The 21,277-nt window shown below is 40.7% G+C and overlaps 1 protein-coding gene across 1 annotated transcript in view; it reads left to right on the top strand.

Moving 5' to 3' along the window:
* SCML2 (Scm polycomb group protein like 2) overlaps positions 1–21,277 on the top strand; it is an 86,427-nt gene that overhangs the window by 49,243 nt on the left and 15,907 nt on the right. Inside the window, exon 6 of the mRNA XM_039247404.1 lies at positions 9,935–10,143. Coding sequence (XP_039103335.1) covers positions 9,935–10,143 — 209 coding nt within the window. The remainder of the gene's footprint in view (positions 1–9,934; positions 10,144–21,277) is intronic.

Below are 21,277 nucleotides of genomic sequence, written 5' to 3'. Positions count from 1 at the left end.
GAAGTCAGACACATAACCGACTGAGCCACCCAGGCGCCTCAGTAAATGTTTTTTAGGCTCTCCTATTCTCATAGGTTCTATCTTTTTTTTTAATTTTTTAAACATTTTATTTTCAAGTAATCTCTACACCTAGTTTGGGGCTCGAACTCAGAACCTGGAGGTCTAGAGTTGCATGTTCCACTGACCAAGCCAGGAAGCCCCCCACCCGCATTCTCTTCTTCTTCTTCTTCTTCTTTTTTTCTTACAAATAGTTTATTGTCAAGTTGGTTTCCATATAACACCCAGTGCTCATCCCCACAAGTGCCCCCCAACATGCCTGTCTCCCCCCTCCCCCCACACCCATCAGTCCTCAGTTTGTTCGCAGCATTCAAGAGTCTCTCATGGTTTACCTCTCTCCCTCTTCCCCACCATCTCCCCCCTTTTTCTCCCCCATGGTCCTCCGGTAAGTTCCTCCTAATCCTCCTATACGTGCAAACATGATATTTGTCTTTCTCTGCCTGACTTATTTCACTCAGCATAACACCCTCAAGGTCCATCCATGTTGCTACCCATGGCCAGATTTCATTGTTTCTCATTGCCATGTAGTATTCCGTTGTACAGATAAACCACATCTTCTTGATCCATTCGTCCATGGATGGACACTTAGGCTCTTTCCATGGTTTAGCTATTGTTGAGAGTGCTGCTATGAACATTGGGGTCCGTGTGCTCCTATGCATCCGCATTTCTGTATCCCTTGGGTAAATTCCTAGCAGTGCTATTGCTGGGTCATAGGGGAGTTCTATTGTTAATTTCCTGAGGAACCTCCACACTGTTTTCCAGAGGGGCTGTGCCAGTTTACATTCCCACCAACAGTGTAGGAGGGTGCCCGTTTCTCCACATCCTCACCAGCATCTGGAGTTCTCTGATGTGCTCATTTTAGCCACTCTGACTGGCGTGAGGTGGTATCTCAGTGTGGTTTTGATTTGTATTTCCCTGATGAGGAGGGATGCTGAGCATAGTTTCATGTGTCTGTTGGCCATCTGGATGTCCTCTTCGGAGAAGTGTCTGTTCCTATCTTCTGCCCATTTCTTCACTGGGTTGTTTGTTTTTCGGGTGTGGAGTTTGGTGAGTTCCTTATAGATTTTGGATATTAGCCCTTTGTCTCATATGTCATTTGCAACTATCTTTTCCCATTCCGTCGGTTGTCTATTAGTTTTATGGATTGTCTCCTTTGCCTTGCAGAAGCTTTTAATCTTGATGAGGTCCCAATAATTTATTTTTGCTCTTGATTCTTTTGCTTTTGAGGATGTGTCCAGTAAGAAATTGCTGCGGTGGAGGTCAAGGAGTTTGCTTCCTTCTTTCTCCTCTAGGGTTTTGATGGTTTCCTGTCTCACGTTCAGGTCCTTTATCCATTTTGAGTTTAATTTTGTGTATGGTGTGAGAAAGTGATCTAGTTTCATTCTTCTGCATGTTACTGTCCAGTTCTCCCAGCACCATCTGTTGAAGAGGCTGTCTTTTTTCCATTGGATACTCTTTCCTGCTTTGTCAAAGATTAGTTGGCTGTATACCTTTGGGTTCAGCTCTGAGTTCTCAGTTCTGTTCCATTGGTCTATGTGTCTGTTTTTGTGCCAATACCATACTGTCTTGATGATGACAGCTTTGTAGTAGAGGCTAAAGTCTGCGATGGTGATGCCTCCCGTTTTGGTTTTCTTCTTCTGCATTACTTTGGCTATTCGGGGTCTTTTGTGGTTCCACACAAATTTTGTTCTAGTTTTGAGAAGTATGCTGGTGCAATTTTGATTGGGATTGCATTGAATGTGTAGATTGCTTTGGGTAGTAATGACATTTTAACTATATTTATTCTTCTAATCCATGAGCATGGAATGTTTTTCAATTTCTTTCATAAGTTTTCTATAGTTTTCATCATACAGATCTCTTGTATCCTTGGTTAGGTTTATTCGTAGGTATTTTATGGTTTTTTGTGCAATTGTGAATGGGATCAGTGTCTTGATTTCGCTTTCTGTTGCTTCATTATTGGCGTATAAGAATGCAACCGATTTCTGTACGTTGATTTTGTACCCTGTGACTTTGCTGAATTCTTGGATCAGTTCTCGTAAGCATCTGGTGGAGTCTGTCGGGTTTTCTATGTAGAGTATCATGTCATCTGCAAAAAGTGAAAGTTTGACTTCTTCTTTGCCAATTCTAATGCCTTTTATTTCCTTTTGTTGTCTGATGGCTGATGCTAGGACTTCCAGCACTATGTTAAACAGCAGTGGTGAGAGTGGACATCCCTGTCATGTTCCTGATCTCAGGGGGGAAAGCTCTCAGTTTTTCCCCGTTAAGGATGATGTTAGCTGAGGGCTTCTCATAGATGGCTTTTATGATGTTTCAGTAAGTTCCTTCTAATCCGACATTCTCAAGGGTCTTTATTAAGAAGGGATGCTGTATTTTGTCAAATGCTTTTTCTGCATCTATCGACAGGATCATATGGTTTTTATGTTTTCTTTTGTTGATGTGATGGATCACATTGATTGATTTGCGAATATTGAACCAGCCCTGTAACCCAGGAATGAATCCCACTTGATCTTGGTGGATAATTCTTTTTATGTGCTGTTGGATTCGATTTGCAAGGATCTTGTTGAGAATTTTTGCATCTGTATTCATCAAGGATATTGGCCTGTAGTTCTCTTTTTTTGCTGGATCTCTGTCTGGCTAGGGAATCAGAGTGATGCTGGCTTCATAAAAGGAGTCTGGAAGTGTTCCTTCGATTACTATTTTTTGGAATAGCTTGAGAAGAATGGGTATTAATTCTGTTTTAAATGTCTGGTAGAATTCCCCAGGGAAGCCATCAGGTCCAGGGCTCTTATTTGTTGGGAGATTTTTGAGAACAGATTCGATTTCTTTACTAGTTATGGGTCTGTTCAGATTTTCTCTCTCTTCCCCTGTGAATTTTGGTAGTGAGTGTGTCTTTAGGAATTTGTCCATTTCTTCTAAGTTGTCCAATTTTTTGGCATATAATTTTTCATAGTATTCCCTGATAATTGCTTGTATTTCTGACGGGTTGGTTGTAATAAGTCCCTTTTCATTCATGATTTTGTCTATTTGGGTGCTCTCTCTTTTCTTTTTGAGAAGCCTGGCTAGAGGTTTGTTAATTTTGCTTATTTTTTCAAAAAACGAACTCTTGGTTTCATTGATCTGTTCAATTGTTTCTTTGGTCTCCATGTTGTCTATTTCTGCTCTGATTTTTACTATTTCTCTTCTTCTGCTGGGTTTGGGGTGCTCTTGTTGCTCTGCCTCTAGTTCCTTTAGGCGAGCCGTTAGATCTTGCACTTGCGCTTTTTCTGATTGTTTGAAATAGGCCTGGAGTGCAATGTACTTTCCTCTTAGGGCTGCCTTTGCCACATCCCATAGAGTTTGGATTGTTGTATTTTCGTTTTCATTTGTTTCCATATATTTTTAAAATTTCTTCTCTAATTGCCTGATTGGCCCATTCATTCTGTAGTAGGGTGTTCTTTAACCTCCATGTTTTTGGAGGTTTTCCAGACTTCTTCCTGTGATTGATTTCAAGTTTCATAGCATTGTGATCTGAAGGTGTGCATGGTATGATCTCAGTTCTTTTATATTTATTGAGGGCTGCTTTATGTCCCGCTGTGTGACCTTTCTTGGAGAATGTGCCATGTGCACTTGAGAAGAAAGGGAATTCCCTGGCCTCAGGATGTATGGTTCTAAATATATCTTTCAGATCCATCTGTCCATTATTTCTTTAGTGATTTTCTGTCTGGTTGACCTATCCATTGCTGTAAGCGGAATATTAACATTCCCTGCTATTAGCACACTCTTATCTATAAGCTTGTTTCTGTTTTTAATTAATTGTTTTAAATATTTAGGTGCTTCCATATTCGGTGCATAGACATTTATGGTTGTTAGTTCTTCCTGATGGATAGACCCTGTAATTATTATGTAATGCCCTTCTTCATTTCCTGTTATTGTGTTTAAGTTAAAGTCCAGTTTGTCTGATATAAGTATTGCTACTCTGGCATTCTTTTGATTTCCAGTAGCATGATAGATATTTCTCCATTCCCTTACTTTTAATCTGAAGGTATCTTCCAGTCTAAAATCAATTTCTTGTAGACAGCATATAGATGGATTTTGTTTTTTAATCCATTCTGCCACCCTATGTCTTTTGATTGGAGCATTCAGCCCATTTACCTTCAGTGTTATTATTGAGATATGTGGGTTTAGAATCTTTGTGTCCTTTGTAGGGTTCATGTTTGTGGTGGTGTTTCTGGTATCTTTGTTCCTTGCAACATTTCCTCCAGAGTGTCCCCCTTAGGATTTCTTGTAGGGCTGACTTAGTGATGACAAATTCTTTCAATTTCTGTTTATTTGGAAAGACTTTTATCTCTCCTTGTATTTTGAAGGACAGGCTTGCTGGATAGAGGATTCTTGGCTGCATATTTTTTCCATTCATCACATTGAAGATTTCCTTCCATTCCTTTCTGGCCTGCCAAGTTTTAGTAGATAGGTCTGTCACCACTCTGATAGGTTTTTCTTTGCATGTTATGGCCCTTTTCTCCCTAACTGCTTTTAGAATTCTCTCTTTATCCTTGTATTTTGCCATTTTTACTATGATATACCGTTCTGAAGATCGATTCAAATTACGTCTGAGGGGAGTCCTCTGAGCCTCTTGTATTTCAGCGTTTACTTCTTTCCCCAGGTTCGGGAAGTTCTTTGCTGTAATTTGTTCCAGGACTCCTTCAGCACCTTTTCCTCCCTCTTCCTCTTCTGGGATTCCTATGATATGGATATTGTTGCATTTGACCGTATCGCTGAGCTCTTGAACTCTTCTTTCATGTTCCTGTATCATTTTGTCTCTTTTTTTCTCAGTTTCCTCTTTTTATATAATGGTGTCTTCTAAATCACGTATTCTCCTTTCTGCCTCTTCAATCCGTGCATTGGAGGCCTCTAATTTATTATGTATCTCATTTATCGCCTTTTTTAATTCATCATGCTTATTCTTATTCTCCATGTTGTCTGTAGCCATAGTTCTTTGATGTCCCCTATGCTTTATTCAAGCCCAACTATTAATTTTATTATTATTATTCTAACATCTTGTTCAGTTATGCTGCTTATATCTGTTTTGAGTAGTTCATTAGCTGTCAGTTCTTCTTGGAATTTCTTTCGAAAAGAACTCTTTCGCATCGTCATTTTAATTAGCTTTCTGGCTCTTGTTGGTTTTAAAGACTTGTTATGCTCTTTCCACCTGTGAGCGCTGCTGTATCCAAGAAGGCTCTTTGACTGTCCAGGGCCTATCCTTTCAGAGAGTGTTTTTTTTTGTAATGGTATCTCTGGGTCTCTCTTGTTGAGACCTTGGTTATTTTCCTACTCGTAGTGATATTTGGGACTTTCCACCATGTGTACTTTGGCTTGTTTCTTGAGGTAGCCCTGGATAAGAAAACAGACAGACAAACACACAGGGAGCAGAGGCATACAACCGCACAGACAAATCCAACTAACCTGCAAACTGAGAGGGAAAACGAAAAAGTTAAGAGAAAAGACGGAGGAGGGAAGGCGAATAATAGAAAATAATAAGAACATGCATAAAAAGGTCAAAAAGAAGAAAAGGAAAAAAGAAAACTAATGGACAAAGAATGGTTTAAAGCATATAACCGGATTTCCCAGCTACAATTAAATAGTCGGGTGTATGCAGTATGCTGGTTGAAGAGCATAGAGAAAGAGAGAGAAGACAGGGCGGAGATGAGGCAAAATTGGAAATAGAATGAACAGGCAGAAGGGGTAAGAAGCTTTTTTCAAAGAGCTAAAGGGTGGAATATGGTTGGAGAGGTGAGAGAAGGACGCTGGTGTTATCCAGAGAAACTTTATAGTCTAATTACTCCTGAGAGAAAGAGATGAAAAGGTCGGTAGGTGTAGAATTAACATCTACAGAATGGACTAGATGTGACTGTTTAAGCAAGCTGGTGACCAGAGTTAATCAGGTCAGTGTTCTGGGGAAAAGAAAAAAAAAAAAGCGGGGTGGAGGGCAGCTCTCAAGCAGGGATGGGCATGGTGTGATCCAGTGCATCAGGTGGGAGTTCTGCCTTGGTGGTTGTAGGGAGGATAGTGACGGTGCTCCAGTTCCTTCTTGAACCAAGCGCTGCACCTCACTTTTTTGGGCGTGTAAACTCCCCGGGCCGGGGGCGCAGCCAAAGTGGGTTGTGCTCTTTAACTCAGGCCAGGCGTAGTTTCCAAATCCCAGTCCTTGTGCCCCACTGATATTGCCCTAGACACAACCTTGCAGGCGATCCCCTCAGGGCAATTCCAAGCCTCTTGCCTAGCCCTGGGGGTGGAGCCAGAATCGCTGCTCCCTTCTCCTCCCGGTTGGGTTGGCAAGCATGGGCGGGGGTCTGCGTGCCGGTCGCGCCGGACCCGCTGGAGAGGGAGAAAAACCAGGTCCCTCTGTGTCTCGTCACCCGATACACGAACTCGCGGGCAAATCTCCCAGTTTTTAAGCTCTTCACCTTCCCTCTAGAGTTCCAGCCAGCCAGGAGCGGGGACGCCCAGTACACATCGTGCGGCTCCTCCAGGAGTCCGGCCAGCCAGGAGCACCATGGCGCGGAGGCGCGCAGCTCCTCTACGGGTCTAGCCACCCAGGAGCAAGAAGTGGTCAGTGCGCAGCCCCTCCGGGACGAGTTGGCACGCAGGGATTTGGCGCGCACGGACCTTCTGTGCCCTGAGCGGAGGTTTTTCTGTTTCCCAACGACAGGGACCGTGTCTTGAGCGGTTTCAGACTCTCTCTTTTTCCCCTCCCATCCCTGGAGTCTCCGATCCCGGCCCGATTTTATCTTCCCCAGTTCGCACTCACGTTAGAAGGCTCTCTCAGTGGATTCTGCGTTCTTTTTCTCCCAATCTCTTGGGTTCTGTAAAGTTTCCTATGGCTTCAGATCTTTTCGGTGTGAGATATGGGGGCGAGTGCAATGTATGGAGCTCCCTACTTCTCCGCCATCTTGACCCCTCCCTACCTCTTAGGTTCTGTCTTAAACCAACCTGGCACAAGAATTTAAATTTAGGTCCAAAACCCAATCTGTTTCCTTTTCTTCAGGCCATGTATTTGAAGGTAGAGACCAGAACCGTGGAGATGAATAGATTGGTCAAAACAGTGAGGATTTATTTGGATATAGTAGCTAGGAGAGTGTCATTACTAACCTTGGAAAGAATTTTTGGAGAAGAAAAAGCTTATCACAGGGGGCTGAGGAAACAATAGAATAGCAAATTGAAGTATCAAGTATAGGTGATTCTTCTTGGTGTTTTGATAGTGAAATAGGAGGAGATTCATGGAAGGGCTTGAAAATATACCAGAAACTAGGAGTGCTATCTTCAAAGTAAGGAGGGATTCTTGAGGGTTGTAAGAGAGAGAAAGGAGTTGGGGAACAGGGATTAAATTCTGTGAAGAGGAAGGAGATCATTGAAACCATAATGTCCCAGAGGAACCAAAGAAGATAGTTATTATTAGGACATAGGTAAAAGGGATTGATTGGACTTAGAAGAGTAGAGAGAAAACTTTTCATGTGATGCAAGAGGAAGAGATGAGAATGAATGAAAATAAAAGCGTTTTAAAATGGAGAAATGGGATGGTTATGGTCATTCCCAAAAAATACCCTTCATTCTTCCCATCAAGTAGAAGGTAGGGTCATTTGCTGAATGGAATAGGGTGAGAGGGAGATGGGACGCTTTAACAGGGGAAAACATTCTGCTGTGGAAACATACTTGCAAATTAGTGAGTCACAGCCGTGGCACCACAATTGAGGCTAGTGTGGATTTTCTAGCAATCAATAACATTTTAATGTTGTAAAGCAAGCGTTGGCAAACTACAACCCGAGGGCCAGGCACATCCAACCCATGTAGCCTGAGAGTTAAGAAGGGCTTTTGTATTCATAAAACATTTAAGAAAACCAAGCAAACAAATAAAGAAACAAAGAAGAATGTGTGACAGAATCTGTTTGTGACCTTCAGAGCCTAAAATATTCACTGGCTGTATACAGAAAAAGATTGCTCACCCTTGTTCTGTAGCTCAAGACCAGAGAAAGCAAATGATAGTGTGACTCAGAGGTGGGAGCCAACATGCTGGATGTGATCAAGGGGTGATAAAGTAAGGGATACTAGTCAGAGGGGTATTGTTGGAGGTGGACAGGAGGTTGATAGGGAGAAAAGCCAGAAGAAAGCTAATGGATTGGATGAAAATGGAGAGGGCTTATGGCTAGATCTCCCATGAGAATGAAGCAGGACCAGTTGGTATGAAGCAAAGGTGACAGGTGAGAAAGGCGGAGGTAAAGAAAGGAGCACAGTGGTTATCTTGGAGATAAAAGAGTTCCAAAAATAATGAAGTATAACCATTTTTTAGGAAGGAGCTGAACTCTCCAGTGATGAAGTCACAACGATGAAGCATCAAAATTATGATTTTTTTAAATGTTTATTTCTTTTGAGAGAGAGCATATGTACACATGTGTGTGCACGTGAATGGGGGAGCAGGGAGAGTGGGGGGACAGAAGATCTGAAATAGGCTCCACAGCGGGCTCTGCACTGACAGCAGAGAGCCTGGTGCGAGGCTCAAACTCATGAACCACAAGATCATGGGTCTCAATCTCATAAACCAGGAGGTCATGACCTGAACTGAAGTCGTATGCTCAACAGACTGAGCCATCCAGGTGCCCTAGAATTATGTTTAAATTCCTGAAGCTGATGACAGGGAGAGTGTGTAAGAAGAAATAATGTGAATTAGGTCACTGGAGTTGCCGAAGAAAGTGAAAGTGAGCATGGAGACTGAGGTAGAGATGGTAAAGAGGTAAGAAGACGAGTGTAAGCCAGTGAATTACTGTAGATAAGGGGAGAAAGTGATGGAGGCAGTTAGATGGTCTTCATTTAGCCTTGGCAGCTAGAGAAGGCCGTTCCCTCCTCTTGGCTTGGCAAGTGATAGAAGATAGATAAAAAGGCTGCAGGGAAGATACATTCTCTGTAGAAGGTCAGATTTGTACATGGTCTTGGAGTATGGGAGGAGCAAAGGAGTAGATTCGTTTCAAGTTGTAAAATGAAGCCCTCAGAATAAAAGTAGAGTTTTGCACACATGTATAATTGTTTTTCTTACAAAGCTTTTCCTCTAAAGGTTTTTTTGACATTAGTACTTCTTACTATGTAAAATTCATGTTTTTTGTAATAATAAAATTATTGAGGGATTAATACTAAAAACATCTCTTTTTACCTAACTATGAACATAGAGAAATGTAACCTGGCAGGTAACCTTTATTTGAAATGCTAAAACTGCCTGCATAGGGCTACCAAGTAATTAGTATATACATATCACTTGGGTTTGATAGTGGTCCTTCCATGACAATATTAATGTAGAAGCTACATTGTAGTATACAAAGCTTTATTACTAGACATATATATGGGAACATGTGCTCTGGCCGTTAAAAATCAAGTGCAGGGGATTCCTCTGGCCTCTGAAAGATGAACTAAGAGTTGATAGTTATTTTGCTGTGTTTTTTTATATTGATCATTCTAAGTGATTCCTGTATATGGCATGGTTAGATATTTTAGTATGGTATTTTCTGAAGGGAAACCTCTTTTACATGCTAAGAACTAAAAACAGGAGAAGTAGACAAAAGGCAAATAGCTGTTTTCACTGTGCTAAATAAACACCTCTTATAAACGCCTCTCTATTTTATTTATTTATTTATTTATTTTTTGGGAGAATTCTGACAACTTGCTGATAATCTGAAATCTTAAATACCTAAAACTTCATTTTAAGTGGCACTTTTATTTTAAGTGGTTTTTAATGAATCACCTTTGGAATATTTTTAAAGATTGAGTTACATTTCTTAAATCTGAAGAAGATAATACCTTAATTGTGTCATTTGCTTTAATTTTATTTTTGTGTTGTGGTTTTTTTTTTTTCCTTCAGTGCCTGTTACAAAGAATATAGCAAAAGCACAGTCTTCTCTTCCCAAAGAGGCCCCACGTTCAATGCCGTCTCCACAGAAAACTGCTATAATATTACCAACACAACAGATCAGGAAATCAAGTCGGACTAAACCACCTCTACATTCTTCAGTCCCCAAGAAGGGAAGTTCTGCTAAAAATATCACACCAAGGAAAAAAGCCCCCAAAAAGGTAAGTTGTACCTCCTCCTGATTTGTATTCTGGTTATTTATTTATTATATAGTTTAGGATTTACTAAGAGTATGAGGAGGCCCTTTAGGAATATACTGTACAAAGAATATACATAAGGCTTTTTAAAGCCCACATAGCCATCAAGATTGGTATTTATTTATTTTTAATGTTTATTAATTTATTTTGAGAGAGAGATCAGTGTGTGTGTGTGTGTGTGTGTGCGTGCGTGCGTGTGTGTGCGCGCGTGCGCATGTGGTAATGGCAGAAAGAAAGGGAGGGAGAGAATCCCAAGCAGCATCCATAGTGTCAGCACAGAGCCCAGTGTGGAGCTCGATCCCATGAACCATGAAACTGTGACCTGAACCAAAGTCAAAAGGTGGCCACTCAACCATCTGAGCCACCCAGGTACCCCTGATATTTCTTTTCTTGGGTAAACGTAAAACTTTGAATAATGTTTGACTTTTTCAATGCCACATTGAAAATACTGTGTGGGTATATTTATGTTCAGGACAGTTTATTTAAAACTCAGTATACTTTAAAAGTGAAGTGAATTTGGGGTGCCTGGGTGGCCCAGATGGTTGAGTGTCCGACTTTGGCTCAGGTTATGATTTCGCGGTTTGTGGGTTTCAGCCCCACATTGGGCTCTGTGCTAACAGCTCAGAGCCTGGAACCTGTTTGTCTCCCTCTCTCTCTCTTCCCCTCCCTCACTTGTGCGCTCTTGCTCTCTCTCTCTCTCTCTCTCTCAAAAATAACATTAACATTTTTTAAAATAAAAAGTGAAGTGAATTTTACTGTACATAAATTGTACCTCAGTAAAGCAGGTGGAAGGGGGAAGCAAAGTGATAAATTCAATGATGCTAGATTCACATCCCACCTAACTGACTCCTCCCAAAAAAACAACTTTAAAACCTGGAAATAATAGACAAAAACAGCTACTTGAAGATACTAGACAGTGAATAGAAGCAGAACCCCTGTGTGGTTTAAGGGAGTACACACAGGAGGTAGAAGTGTTTCACAAAATTCTATATGCAGCAGAAATACTCTTCAGGAGTGAAGGTGAACTCAAGATATTTTTAGATAAAAACATACTTAGAGAATTCATCACTAATAGACAAGCACTATAAGAAATGCTGAAGGAAGTTTATCTCTGAGTGAATGCAAATGACTTTGTTTTACTTTTTTCCTCTTAATTTATTTTTTAAATATTTTAGTTACTTTTGAGAGAGAGAGATACAGAGTGCAAGTGGGAGAGGGGCAGAGGGAGAGGGAGACACAGAATCTGAAGCGAGCTCCATGCCCTGAGCTGTCAGCACAGAGCCCGATGTGGGGCTCATACTCATGAACAATGAGATCATGACCTGAGCTGAAGTCAAATTCTTAACCAACTGAGCCACTCAGGCGCCCCCTCCCCCTTAATTTCTTAATAATAATGTAACTAAAGCGATAATTATAATATGGCCTTGTGGGGTAATGTAATACATATAGCATAATGTAATACATCATTACATAACATCAATACATAACATGATGTAATACATGTAACACAGGATAAAGGCTTTGAGTGGGGATATGGATTTATATCATTGCAAGGTTTCAACATTTTACGTTAAGTAGTACAATATTAACTATGTGGATTATACATTATAATCCTCAGGGCATATTGTAAAAACACAAATGCAGAGAAGTATAACTAAAAAGCCAATAGGAGAACTAAAATGGAATTCTAAGGAATATTCAGGTAACTAAAAAAAAAAAGAGGGATAGAGGCAAAAACGTAAAGGAGACAAGTAGAAAAGAAATAATAAAGGGTACACTCAGACACAAACATACTAATAATTACTTTAAAAGTTAGAGGACCTGGGGTACCTGGGTGGCTTGGTTGGCCAAGCATCCTACTCTTGATTTTGGCTCAGGTCATGATGTCTCTGTTCCTGAGTTTGAGCCTCTCTACTGTCACTGCAGAGTCTGCTGGAGATTTTCTCTCTGTGCCCCTCCCCAACACAAGTACGCTTGCTCTTGCTCGCTCTCTCTCAAAATAAACTTAAAAAAAAAGTTAGTGGAGTAAGTTTTCCATTTAAAAGACAGATTATAAAAATGGCGTTTAAAAAGACCCAAATATCTGCTGTACGAGTGATATACTTTTAATATAAAGACATAGAATCTTCTTAAATGGATTAGAACTAAAATAGCAATATTACTTAAACATTCTGAGTTCAGCCATCTGATATCAATATATATATAATATTTATTTTGTTTCAACTAATATTTGCAGTATGGAACAAAATGACAATACCATTTTGATTTAAAAATTTTTAAATTGGGGCACGTGGGTGGCTCAGTCATTTGGGTGTCTGACTCTTGATTTCCACTCAGGTCATGATCTCACGGTTTGTGAGTTCGAGCCCTGCATTGGGCTCATGCTGACAGTGTGGAGCCTGGTTGGGATTCTCTCCCTGTCTCTCTGCCTGCCTCTCTGTTTCTCTCTCTCTCACTCTCAAAATAAATAAATAAAAACTTTAAAATGAAAAACAATGCTTAAATTAATACTGGTATTTTTATTTCAAAGGCATTCAGAATTTTCAAATAACAATTAAGTCAATAAATGTGAGTATATTTCAAATATAAAATTATCAATACTGAAAAAATCAAATAAGCAGGTTATTCTAATGTAAATCATTAGATAAAATTTTTTGAAATTAAAAATAAATTGGATAAAATTATGGAAAGTTGTAATATTTAAAGGGAAATTGTTTTTTTTTTTTAATTAAGTAGGTTCCACGCCCAACATGAGGCTGAAACTCATGACCCTGAGATCAAGAGTCACGTTACCCTCAGCCAGGCACCCCCGGAAATAATATTTTAAGTGCATTTTAAAAATTAAAATGTATCAAGGGTGTCATCGATGCATATTTTTAATGTGTATTTTCCAGCTGCTGAAAAAAATATTTATGATTAGTTGGTATAATGATGTAGATAAAATTATATGAAGTTTCTCTTTATGCCTTTATTTTCAAATAATTTTAGTTGTAATTTGACAGTTTTGAAAAGATATTTTTGAAAATACTGTTTATATTATGGTGGAGTGGGGTGAGGGATAGATTCTATAATGTTTTTGATAATTTCTTTTTTTTTTTTACAAATAGTTTATTGTCAAGTTGGTTTCCATATAACACCCAGTGCTCATCCCCACAAGTGCCCCCCAACATGCCTATCTCCCCCCTCCCCCCACACCCATCAGTCCTCAGTTTGTTCGCAGCATTCAAGAGTCTCTCATGGTTTACCTCTCTCCCTCTTCCCCACCATCTCCCCCCTTTTTCTCCCCCATGGTCCTCCGGTAAGTTCCTCCTAATCCTCCTATACGTGCAAACATGATATTTGTCTTTCTCTGCCTGACTTATTTCACTCAGCATAACACCCTCAAGGTCCATCCATGTTGCTACCCATGGCCAGATTTCATTGTTTCTCATTGCCATGTAGTATTCCGTTGTACAGATAAACCACATCTTCTTGATCCATTCGTCCATGGATGGACACTTAGGCTCTTTCCATGGTTTAGCTATTGTTGAGAGTGCTGCTATGAACATTGGGGTCCGTGTGCTCCTATGCATCCGCATTTCTGTATCCCTTGGGTAAATTCCTAGCAGTGCTATTGCTGGGTCATAGGGGAGTTCTATTGTTAATTTCCTGAGGAACCTCCACACTGTTTTCCAGAGGGGCTGTGCCAGTTTACATTCCCACCAACAGTGTAGGAGGGTGCCCGTTTCTCCACATCCTCACCAGCATCTGGAGTTCTCTGATGTGCTCATTTTAGCCACTCTGACTGGCGTGAGGTGGTATCTCAGTGTGGTTTTGATTTGTATTTCCCTGATGAGGAGGGATGCTGAGCATAGTTTCATGTGTCTGTTGGCCATCTGGATGTCCTCTTCGGAGAAGTGTCTGTTCCTATCTTCTGCCCATTTCTTCACTGGGTTGTTTGTTTTTCGGGTGTGGAGTTTGGTGAGTTCCTTATAGATTTTGGATATTAGCCCTTTGTCTCATATGTCATTTGCAACTATCTTTTCCCATTCCGTCGGTTGTCTATTAGTTTTATGGATTGTCTCCTTTGCCTTGCAGAAGCTTTTAATCTTGATGAGGTCCCAATAATTTATTTTTGCTCTTGATTCTTTTGCTTTTGAGGATGTGTCCAGTAAGAAATTGCTGCGGTGGAGGTCAAGGAGTTTGCTTCCTTCTTTCTCCTCTAGGGTTTTGATGGTTTCCTGTCTCACGTTCAGGTCCTTTATCCATTTTGAGTTTAATTTTGTGTATGGTGTGAGAAAGTGATCTAGTTTCATTCTTCTGCATGTTACTGTCCAGTTCTCCCAGCACCATCTGTTGAAGAGGCTGTCTTTTTTCCATTGGATACTCTTTCCTGCTTTGTCAAAGATTAGTTGGCTGTATACCTTTGGGTTCAGCTCTGAGTTCTCAGTTCTGTTCCATTGGTCTATGTGTCTGTTTTTGTGCCAATACCATACTGTCTTGAGGATGACAGCTTTGTAGTAGAGGCTGAAGTCTGCGATGGTGATGCCTCCCGTTTTGGTTTTCTTCTTCTGCATTACTTTGGCTATTCGGGGTCTTTTGTGGTTCCACACAAATTTTGTTCTAGTTTTGAGAAGTATGCTGGTGCAATTTTGATTGGGATTGCATTGAATGTGTAGATTGCTTTGGGTAGTAATGACATTTTAACTATATTTATTCTTCTAATCCATGAGCATGGAATGTTTTTCAATTTCTTTCATAAGTTTTCTATAGTTTTCATCATACAGATCTCTTGTATCCTTGGTTAGGTTTATTCGTAGGTATTTTATGGTTTTTTGTGCAATTGTGAATGGGATCAGTGTCTTGATTTCGCTTTCTGTTGCTTCATTATTGGCGTATAAGAATGCAACCGATTTCTGTACGTTGATTTTGTACCCTGTGACTTTGCTGAATTCTTGGATCAGTTCTCGTAAGCATCTGGTGGAGTCTGTCGGGTTTTCTATGTAGAGTATCATGTCATCTGCAAAAAGTGAAAGTTTGACTTCTTCTTTGCCAATTCTAATGCCTTTTATTTCCTTTTGTTGTCTGATGGCTGATGCTAGGACTTCCAGCACTATGTTAAACAGCAGTGGTGAGAGTGGACATCCCTGTCATGTTCCTGATCTCAGGGGGGAAAGCTCTCAGTTTTTCCCCGTTAAGGATGATGTTAGCTGAGGGCTTCTCATAGATGGCTTTTATGATGTTTCAGTAAGTTCCTTCTAATCCGACATTCTCAAGGGTCTTTATTAAGAAGGGATGCTGTATTTTGTCAAATGCTTTTTCTGCATCTATCGACAGGATCATATGGTTTTTATGTTTTCTTTTGTTGATGTGATGGATCACATTGATTGATTTGCGAATATTGAACCAGCCCTGTAACCCAGGAATGAATCCCACTTGATCTTGGTGGATAATTCTTTTTATGTGCTGTTGGATTCGATTTGCAAGGATCTTGTTGAGAATTTTTGCATCTGTATTCATCAAGGATATTGGCCTGTAGTTCTCTTTTTTTGCTGGATCTCTGTCTGGCTAGGGAATCAGAGTGATGCTGGCTTCATAAAAGGAGTCTGGAAGTGTTCCTTCGATTACTATTTTTTGGAATAGCTTGAGAAGAATGGGTATTAATTCTGTTTTAAATGTCTGGTAGAATTCCCCAGGGAAGCCATCAGGTCCAGGGCTCTTATTTGTTGGGAGATTTTTGAGAACAGATTCGATTTCTTTACTAGTTATGGGTCTGTTCAGATTTTCTCTCTCTTCCCCTGTGAATTTTGGTAGTGAGTGTGTCTTTAGGAATTTGTCCATTTCTTCTAAGTTGTCCAATTTTTTGGCATATAATTTTTCATAGTATTCCCTGATAATTGCTTGTATTTCTGACGGGTTGGTTGTAATAAGTCCCTTTTCATTCATGATTTTGTCTATTTGGGTGCTCTCTCTTTTCTTTTTGAGAAGCCTGGCTAGAGGTTTGTTAATTTTGCTTATTTTTTCAAAAAACGAACTCTTGGTTTCATTGATCTGTTCAATTGTTTCTTTGGTCTCCATGTTGTCTATTTCTGCTCTGATTTTTACTATTTCTCTTCTTCTGCTGGGTTTGGGGTGCTCTTGTTGCTCTGCCTCTAGTTCCTTTAGGCGAGCCGTTAGATCTTGCACTTGCGCTTTTTCTGATTGCTTGAAATAGGCCTGGAGTGCAATGTACTTTCCTCTTAGGGCTGCCTTTGCCACATCCCATAGAGTTTGGATTGTTGTATTTTCGTTTTCATTTGTTTCCATATATTTTTAAAATTTCTTCTCTAATTGCCTGATTGGCCCATTCATTCTGTAGTAGGGTGTTCTTTAACCTCCATGTTTTTGGAGGTTTTCCAGACTTCTTCCTGTGATTGATTTCAAGTTTCATAGCATTGTGATCTGAAGGTGTGCATGGTATGATCTCAGTTCTTTTATATTTATTGAGGGCTGCTTTATGTCCCGCTGTGTGACCTTTCTTGGAGAATGTGCCATGTGCACTTGAGAAGAAAGGGAATTCCCTGGCCTCTGGATGTAGAGTTCTAAATATATCTTTCAGATCCATCTGGTCCAATGAGTCTTTCAAGTCTATTGTTTTTTTAGTGATTTTCTGTCTGGTTGATCTACACATTGCTGTAAGTGGAGTATTAACGTCCCCTACTATTAGCACATTCTTATCTATAAGATTTGTTCTGTTTGTGATTGTTTTATTTTATTTTATTTTAATTTTTATTTATTTCTGGGAGAGAGAGACAGCGTGAGCAGGGGTGGGTCAGAGAGAGAGGGAGATACAGACTCTGAAATAGGCTCCAGGCTCTGAGCTGGCAGTCAGCACAGAGCCCGACGCGGGGCTCAAACGCACGAACCACGAGATCATGACCTAAGCAAAAGTCGGAAGCTTAACCGACTAAGCCACCCAGGCGCCCCTGTGATTGTTTTAAATATTTAGGTGCTCCCATATTCGGTGTGTAGACATTTATAATTGTTTGTTCTTCCTGATGGATAGTCCCTGTAATTATGATATAATGTCCTTATTCATCCCGTATTATTGTCTTTAATTTAAAGTCCAGTTTGTCTGATGTAAGTATAGCTACTCCAGCTTTCTTTTAACTTCCCGTAGCATGATAGATATTTCTCCACCCTGTTACTTTTAATCTGAAGGTATCTTCCAGTCTAAAATGCGTTTCTGGTAAACAGCAAATAGATGGATTTTGTTTTTTTATCCATTCTTCCACCCTATGTCTTTTGATTGGAGCATTCAGCCCATTTACATTCAGTGTTATTATTGAAATATGTGGGTTTAGAGTCATTGTGTCCTTTGTGGGATTCATGCTTGTGGTGGTGTCTCTGGTATCTTGCGTTTCTTGCCAACACTTCCCTCAGAGAGTCCCCCTCAGGATTTCTTGTAGGGCTGGTTTAGTGGTGACAAATTCATTCCATTTTTGTTTATTTGGAAAGACTTTTATCTCTCCTTCTGTTCTGAATGACAGGCTTGCTGGATAGAGGATTCTTGGCTGCATATTTTTTCTGTCATCACATTGAAGATCTCCTGCCATTCCTTTCTGGCCTGCCAAGTTTCAGTAGATAGGTCTGTACTCACTCTGATAGGTTTCCCTTTGTATGTTAGGGCCCTTTTATCCCTAGCTGCTTTCAAAATTCTCTCTTTGTCCTTCTATTCTGCCAGTTTCACTATGATATGTTGTGCAGATGATCAATTAACATTATGTCTGAGGGGCGTTCTCTGCCTCTTGAATTTCAACTCCTATTTCCCTCTCCAGGTTAGGGAAGTTCTCTGCTATAATTTGTTCCAGGACTCCTTCAGCACCTTTCCCTCTTTCTTCCTCTTCTGGAATTCCTGTGATACGGATATTGTCCCGTTTGATTGTATCGCTGTGCCCTCAAACTCTTCTTTCATGTTCCTGGATCAGTTTATCTCTCTTTTTCTCAATTTCCTCTTTTTCTATAATAATGTCTTCTAAATCACTTATTCTCCTTTCTCTTTCTTCAGTCCGTTAATTGGACACCTCCAGTTTATTATGTATTTCATTTATCCCATGTTTTAATTCACCAAAACTATTTTTAAGCTCCATATTGTTTGTAGCCATAGTTTCTCTGATGTCCTCCATGCTTTTTTCAAGCCCGGCGATTAATTTTATGATTATTGATCTAAATTCTTGTTCACTTATGCTACTCATATCTGTTTTGAGCAGTTCGTTAGCTGTCATTTCTTCTTTTAGTTTCTTTGGAGGAGAGTTCTTCTGTTTCCTCATTTTGGTTAGCTTTCTATCTCTTGTTAATTTTAAAAGCTTGTTGTACACATGGCCCCTGAGAGTTCTGCTGTATTAGAGAGGGCTCTTTTGACTATTCAGGGCCTGTCTGTTCAGGAAGTGTTCTTTGGATTGATGTCTCTTGCTTTCTCTTGTTGAGACTTTGGTCATTTTGTTTCCCTACTGGTAGTGGTATTTGGGACTCTCCACCATGTGTAGTTTGGCTTGTTTCTTGAGGTAGCCCTGGAAAAAGAAAACAGACAACCACAGAGGGAACACAGGTACACAAATGCACAGACAAAGCCAATAAACACGCAAACCCAGGCTCAGGTAAAAACAGCTACAACAGCAACAGAACAGCTATCTGGAGGGAATGGGTATGGTTAGGTGTAGGCAGGTCTTGTCTCCACTGTGTCTACGGGCTTCCCTGAGGCCCCTCCTTGGTGTTTGTGGGGAGAAGAATTGTGTCTCCCCAGTCCCTTCTCAACCAAGCGTTGCATATCACTTCTTCTGTCCAATCTCCCTGTGCTGAGGATGTAGCCAAGGTGGGCTGAGTTCTGTGCCCCACACCCCGCCTGTTTCCAGGTCCCAGGCCGTGGGCTTTGTTATACTGCCCTGAACTGTCCTGCAGGTCACTGCTTCCCTGTTGCCTGGGGGTTGAGTGGGGGGGTGGGGGAAGTGTCGCAGCCTCAGATCTGCCGGGGTCAAGCAGGGATACAACCCCAGTGCGTTCGGGTAATGTAGCAACTTCAGGTCCGTAGAGTCCATGTCGCTGTAGCGCACCGCCGCTGCTTCAGCGGGCCGCTGTTGCACACCGCTGTCGCTTTACCGGGCGCTGGCACCGCCACCGCTGCCGCCGTCGTTTCAGCAGGCCACTTCAGGCGCCGGGACCGCCTCCACAGGCCTTGCTGCCAGTTCACCTGGCCGAGGCTGCCATGATGGTGCTGGGCGTACGGCAGTTCAGGTTTTCCTGGCACCTTCTGGGACCAGGGCACCTAGTTTAAAGTCAGCACCTGAGCCAGAGCTAAAAAACACTGTCTTTCCAAGCCGAGGTTTTTCCTCTTCTCCAGGGATGGTTCTGTGAGCAATCTCAGCTTTTCTTTCCTTTCCCCTGGACTCGTGGCAGCTCACCACCACTTGCTGGTTTATCACTTACCGCAGCTGCATGCAAGCCGGATTCCCTCCCCTCCCTCCCTATCTCTGGGTCCTGTCCTGCTTTTATCTTCCCCAGTTCACATTCACGCACTTAATAGGTTTCCTTCCCAGTGTACTCTCTTTCTCTTCCCAAACTCCTGTGGCTCAGTGTCCTATGACTTCAGGCCTTCTCTGTTTGAGAGATGGGTGCAGGCGCAATGTACGGAGCTCCTTACTTCTCTGCCGTCTTGCCTTCAACCTTTGATAATATATTTTCTGTTTCAAAGGAAGAATTTTATTAAGGAAAACATTTTTAAGTTTATTTATTTATTTTGAGAGAGAGAGAGAGAATGCATTCACTTGGGCAGGGCAAGGAGAGAGAGAGAATCCCAAGCAGGCTCCATTCTGTCAGCACAGAGCCCAACGCAGGACTCAATCTAACAAACCATAAGATCATGACCTGATCCTAAATTAAGAGTGTACACACTTAACTGAATGAGCCACCCAGGCACCCCTCAAAGGAAGAATTTCAATTCACTAATCTTCTCTGGCTTTATTACTTCATCATGAAAAGATGATTCTCATGTGATTACCTGTATCTTTGTTTCAGTACTGTCATGTCATAGTTTAATTATTCAGGAAGTCTTTGAACTAGAGTATGAATTACTGTTTACTTTGGTCACTCTCTACACATACCTCCTCTTTAAGGATACTAGTGGTATAGAAGCACATTTTTCAAATAAACGTACCTTTATTCAGTATAAATTGCTAATGCAAGAGTAGTATCTTGGCATGTCTTAAGTCATAGGATTCAGATTTCAGATTTTTAAAATACTGAAAGAACAAGCATATATCAACACAGTAATTATAATTCAGTACTTAAAAATAACATGATTTACTGTAATACAGAGAACCCCAATGACAGTCACTAATTTAAACAAATAAGGAAAATCCAACAATATTGAATGTTATCCTATTTTATCCTCATTTGTCTCTGCTTTTAAAATATACTCTACTAGGGGCACCTGGGTGGCTTGGTTGGTTAAGCATTCCACTTTGGCTCAGGTCAGATCTCATGGTTCCTGAGTTCGAGCTCCATGTCAGACTCCATGCTGACAGCTGGGAGCCTGGAGCCTGCTTTGGATTTTGTCTCCCTCTCTCTCTACCCGTCCCTTGCTTGTACTCTCTCTCTCAAAAATAAGCAAACATTAAAAAATAAAACATAAATATCCTCTATTATTACCTTTTCTAGGTATGAGAGCCCCTTCTTTTACATTGGAGAGCCATGTTTGAAGGTAGCTCCAAGGAAATCCAACAGTTGATACAAAATAAACAAAATGCAAGTGATATTTAACAGTGTCCAGAAGGCATTTGGTTTTTTACCATTTCTAATTCGCATAATTTTATATGGACTTCAGCAAGCCGCTTGTAATTTTTTCAAAATTTCACATATAATATGCAGAAGTGCAGGCTAGATACAGTAAAAATCAGATAAGTGACTGCTTATTGTAAAGACAGACTCTGTCCTTTGCTTTGTTGAGGTCTCCCACCCCATTTGATATATTGCTGGATTGGATTTACAGACTTTTCTTTAACAACGTGAAAAAAAAAATGTTGTACAGGGAACCTCAGAAAATAAAACAAGTTTTATAGAGTGAACTAGCTAAGGTGTGACCAGT

This window comes from Hyaena hyaena, unplaced genomic scaffold, assembly GCF_003009895.1.
Source record: "Hyaena hyaena isolate Hyena2069 unplaced genomic scaffold, ASM300989v1 scaffold_295, whole genome shotgun sequence".
NCBI lineage: Eukaryota > Metazoa > Chordata > Mammalia > Carnivora > Hyaenidae > Hyaena > Hyaena hyaena.
Note: the sequence above shows the minus strand (reverse complement) of the source record. Positions and strands in the feature narration are given on the sequence as shown.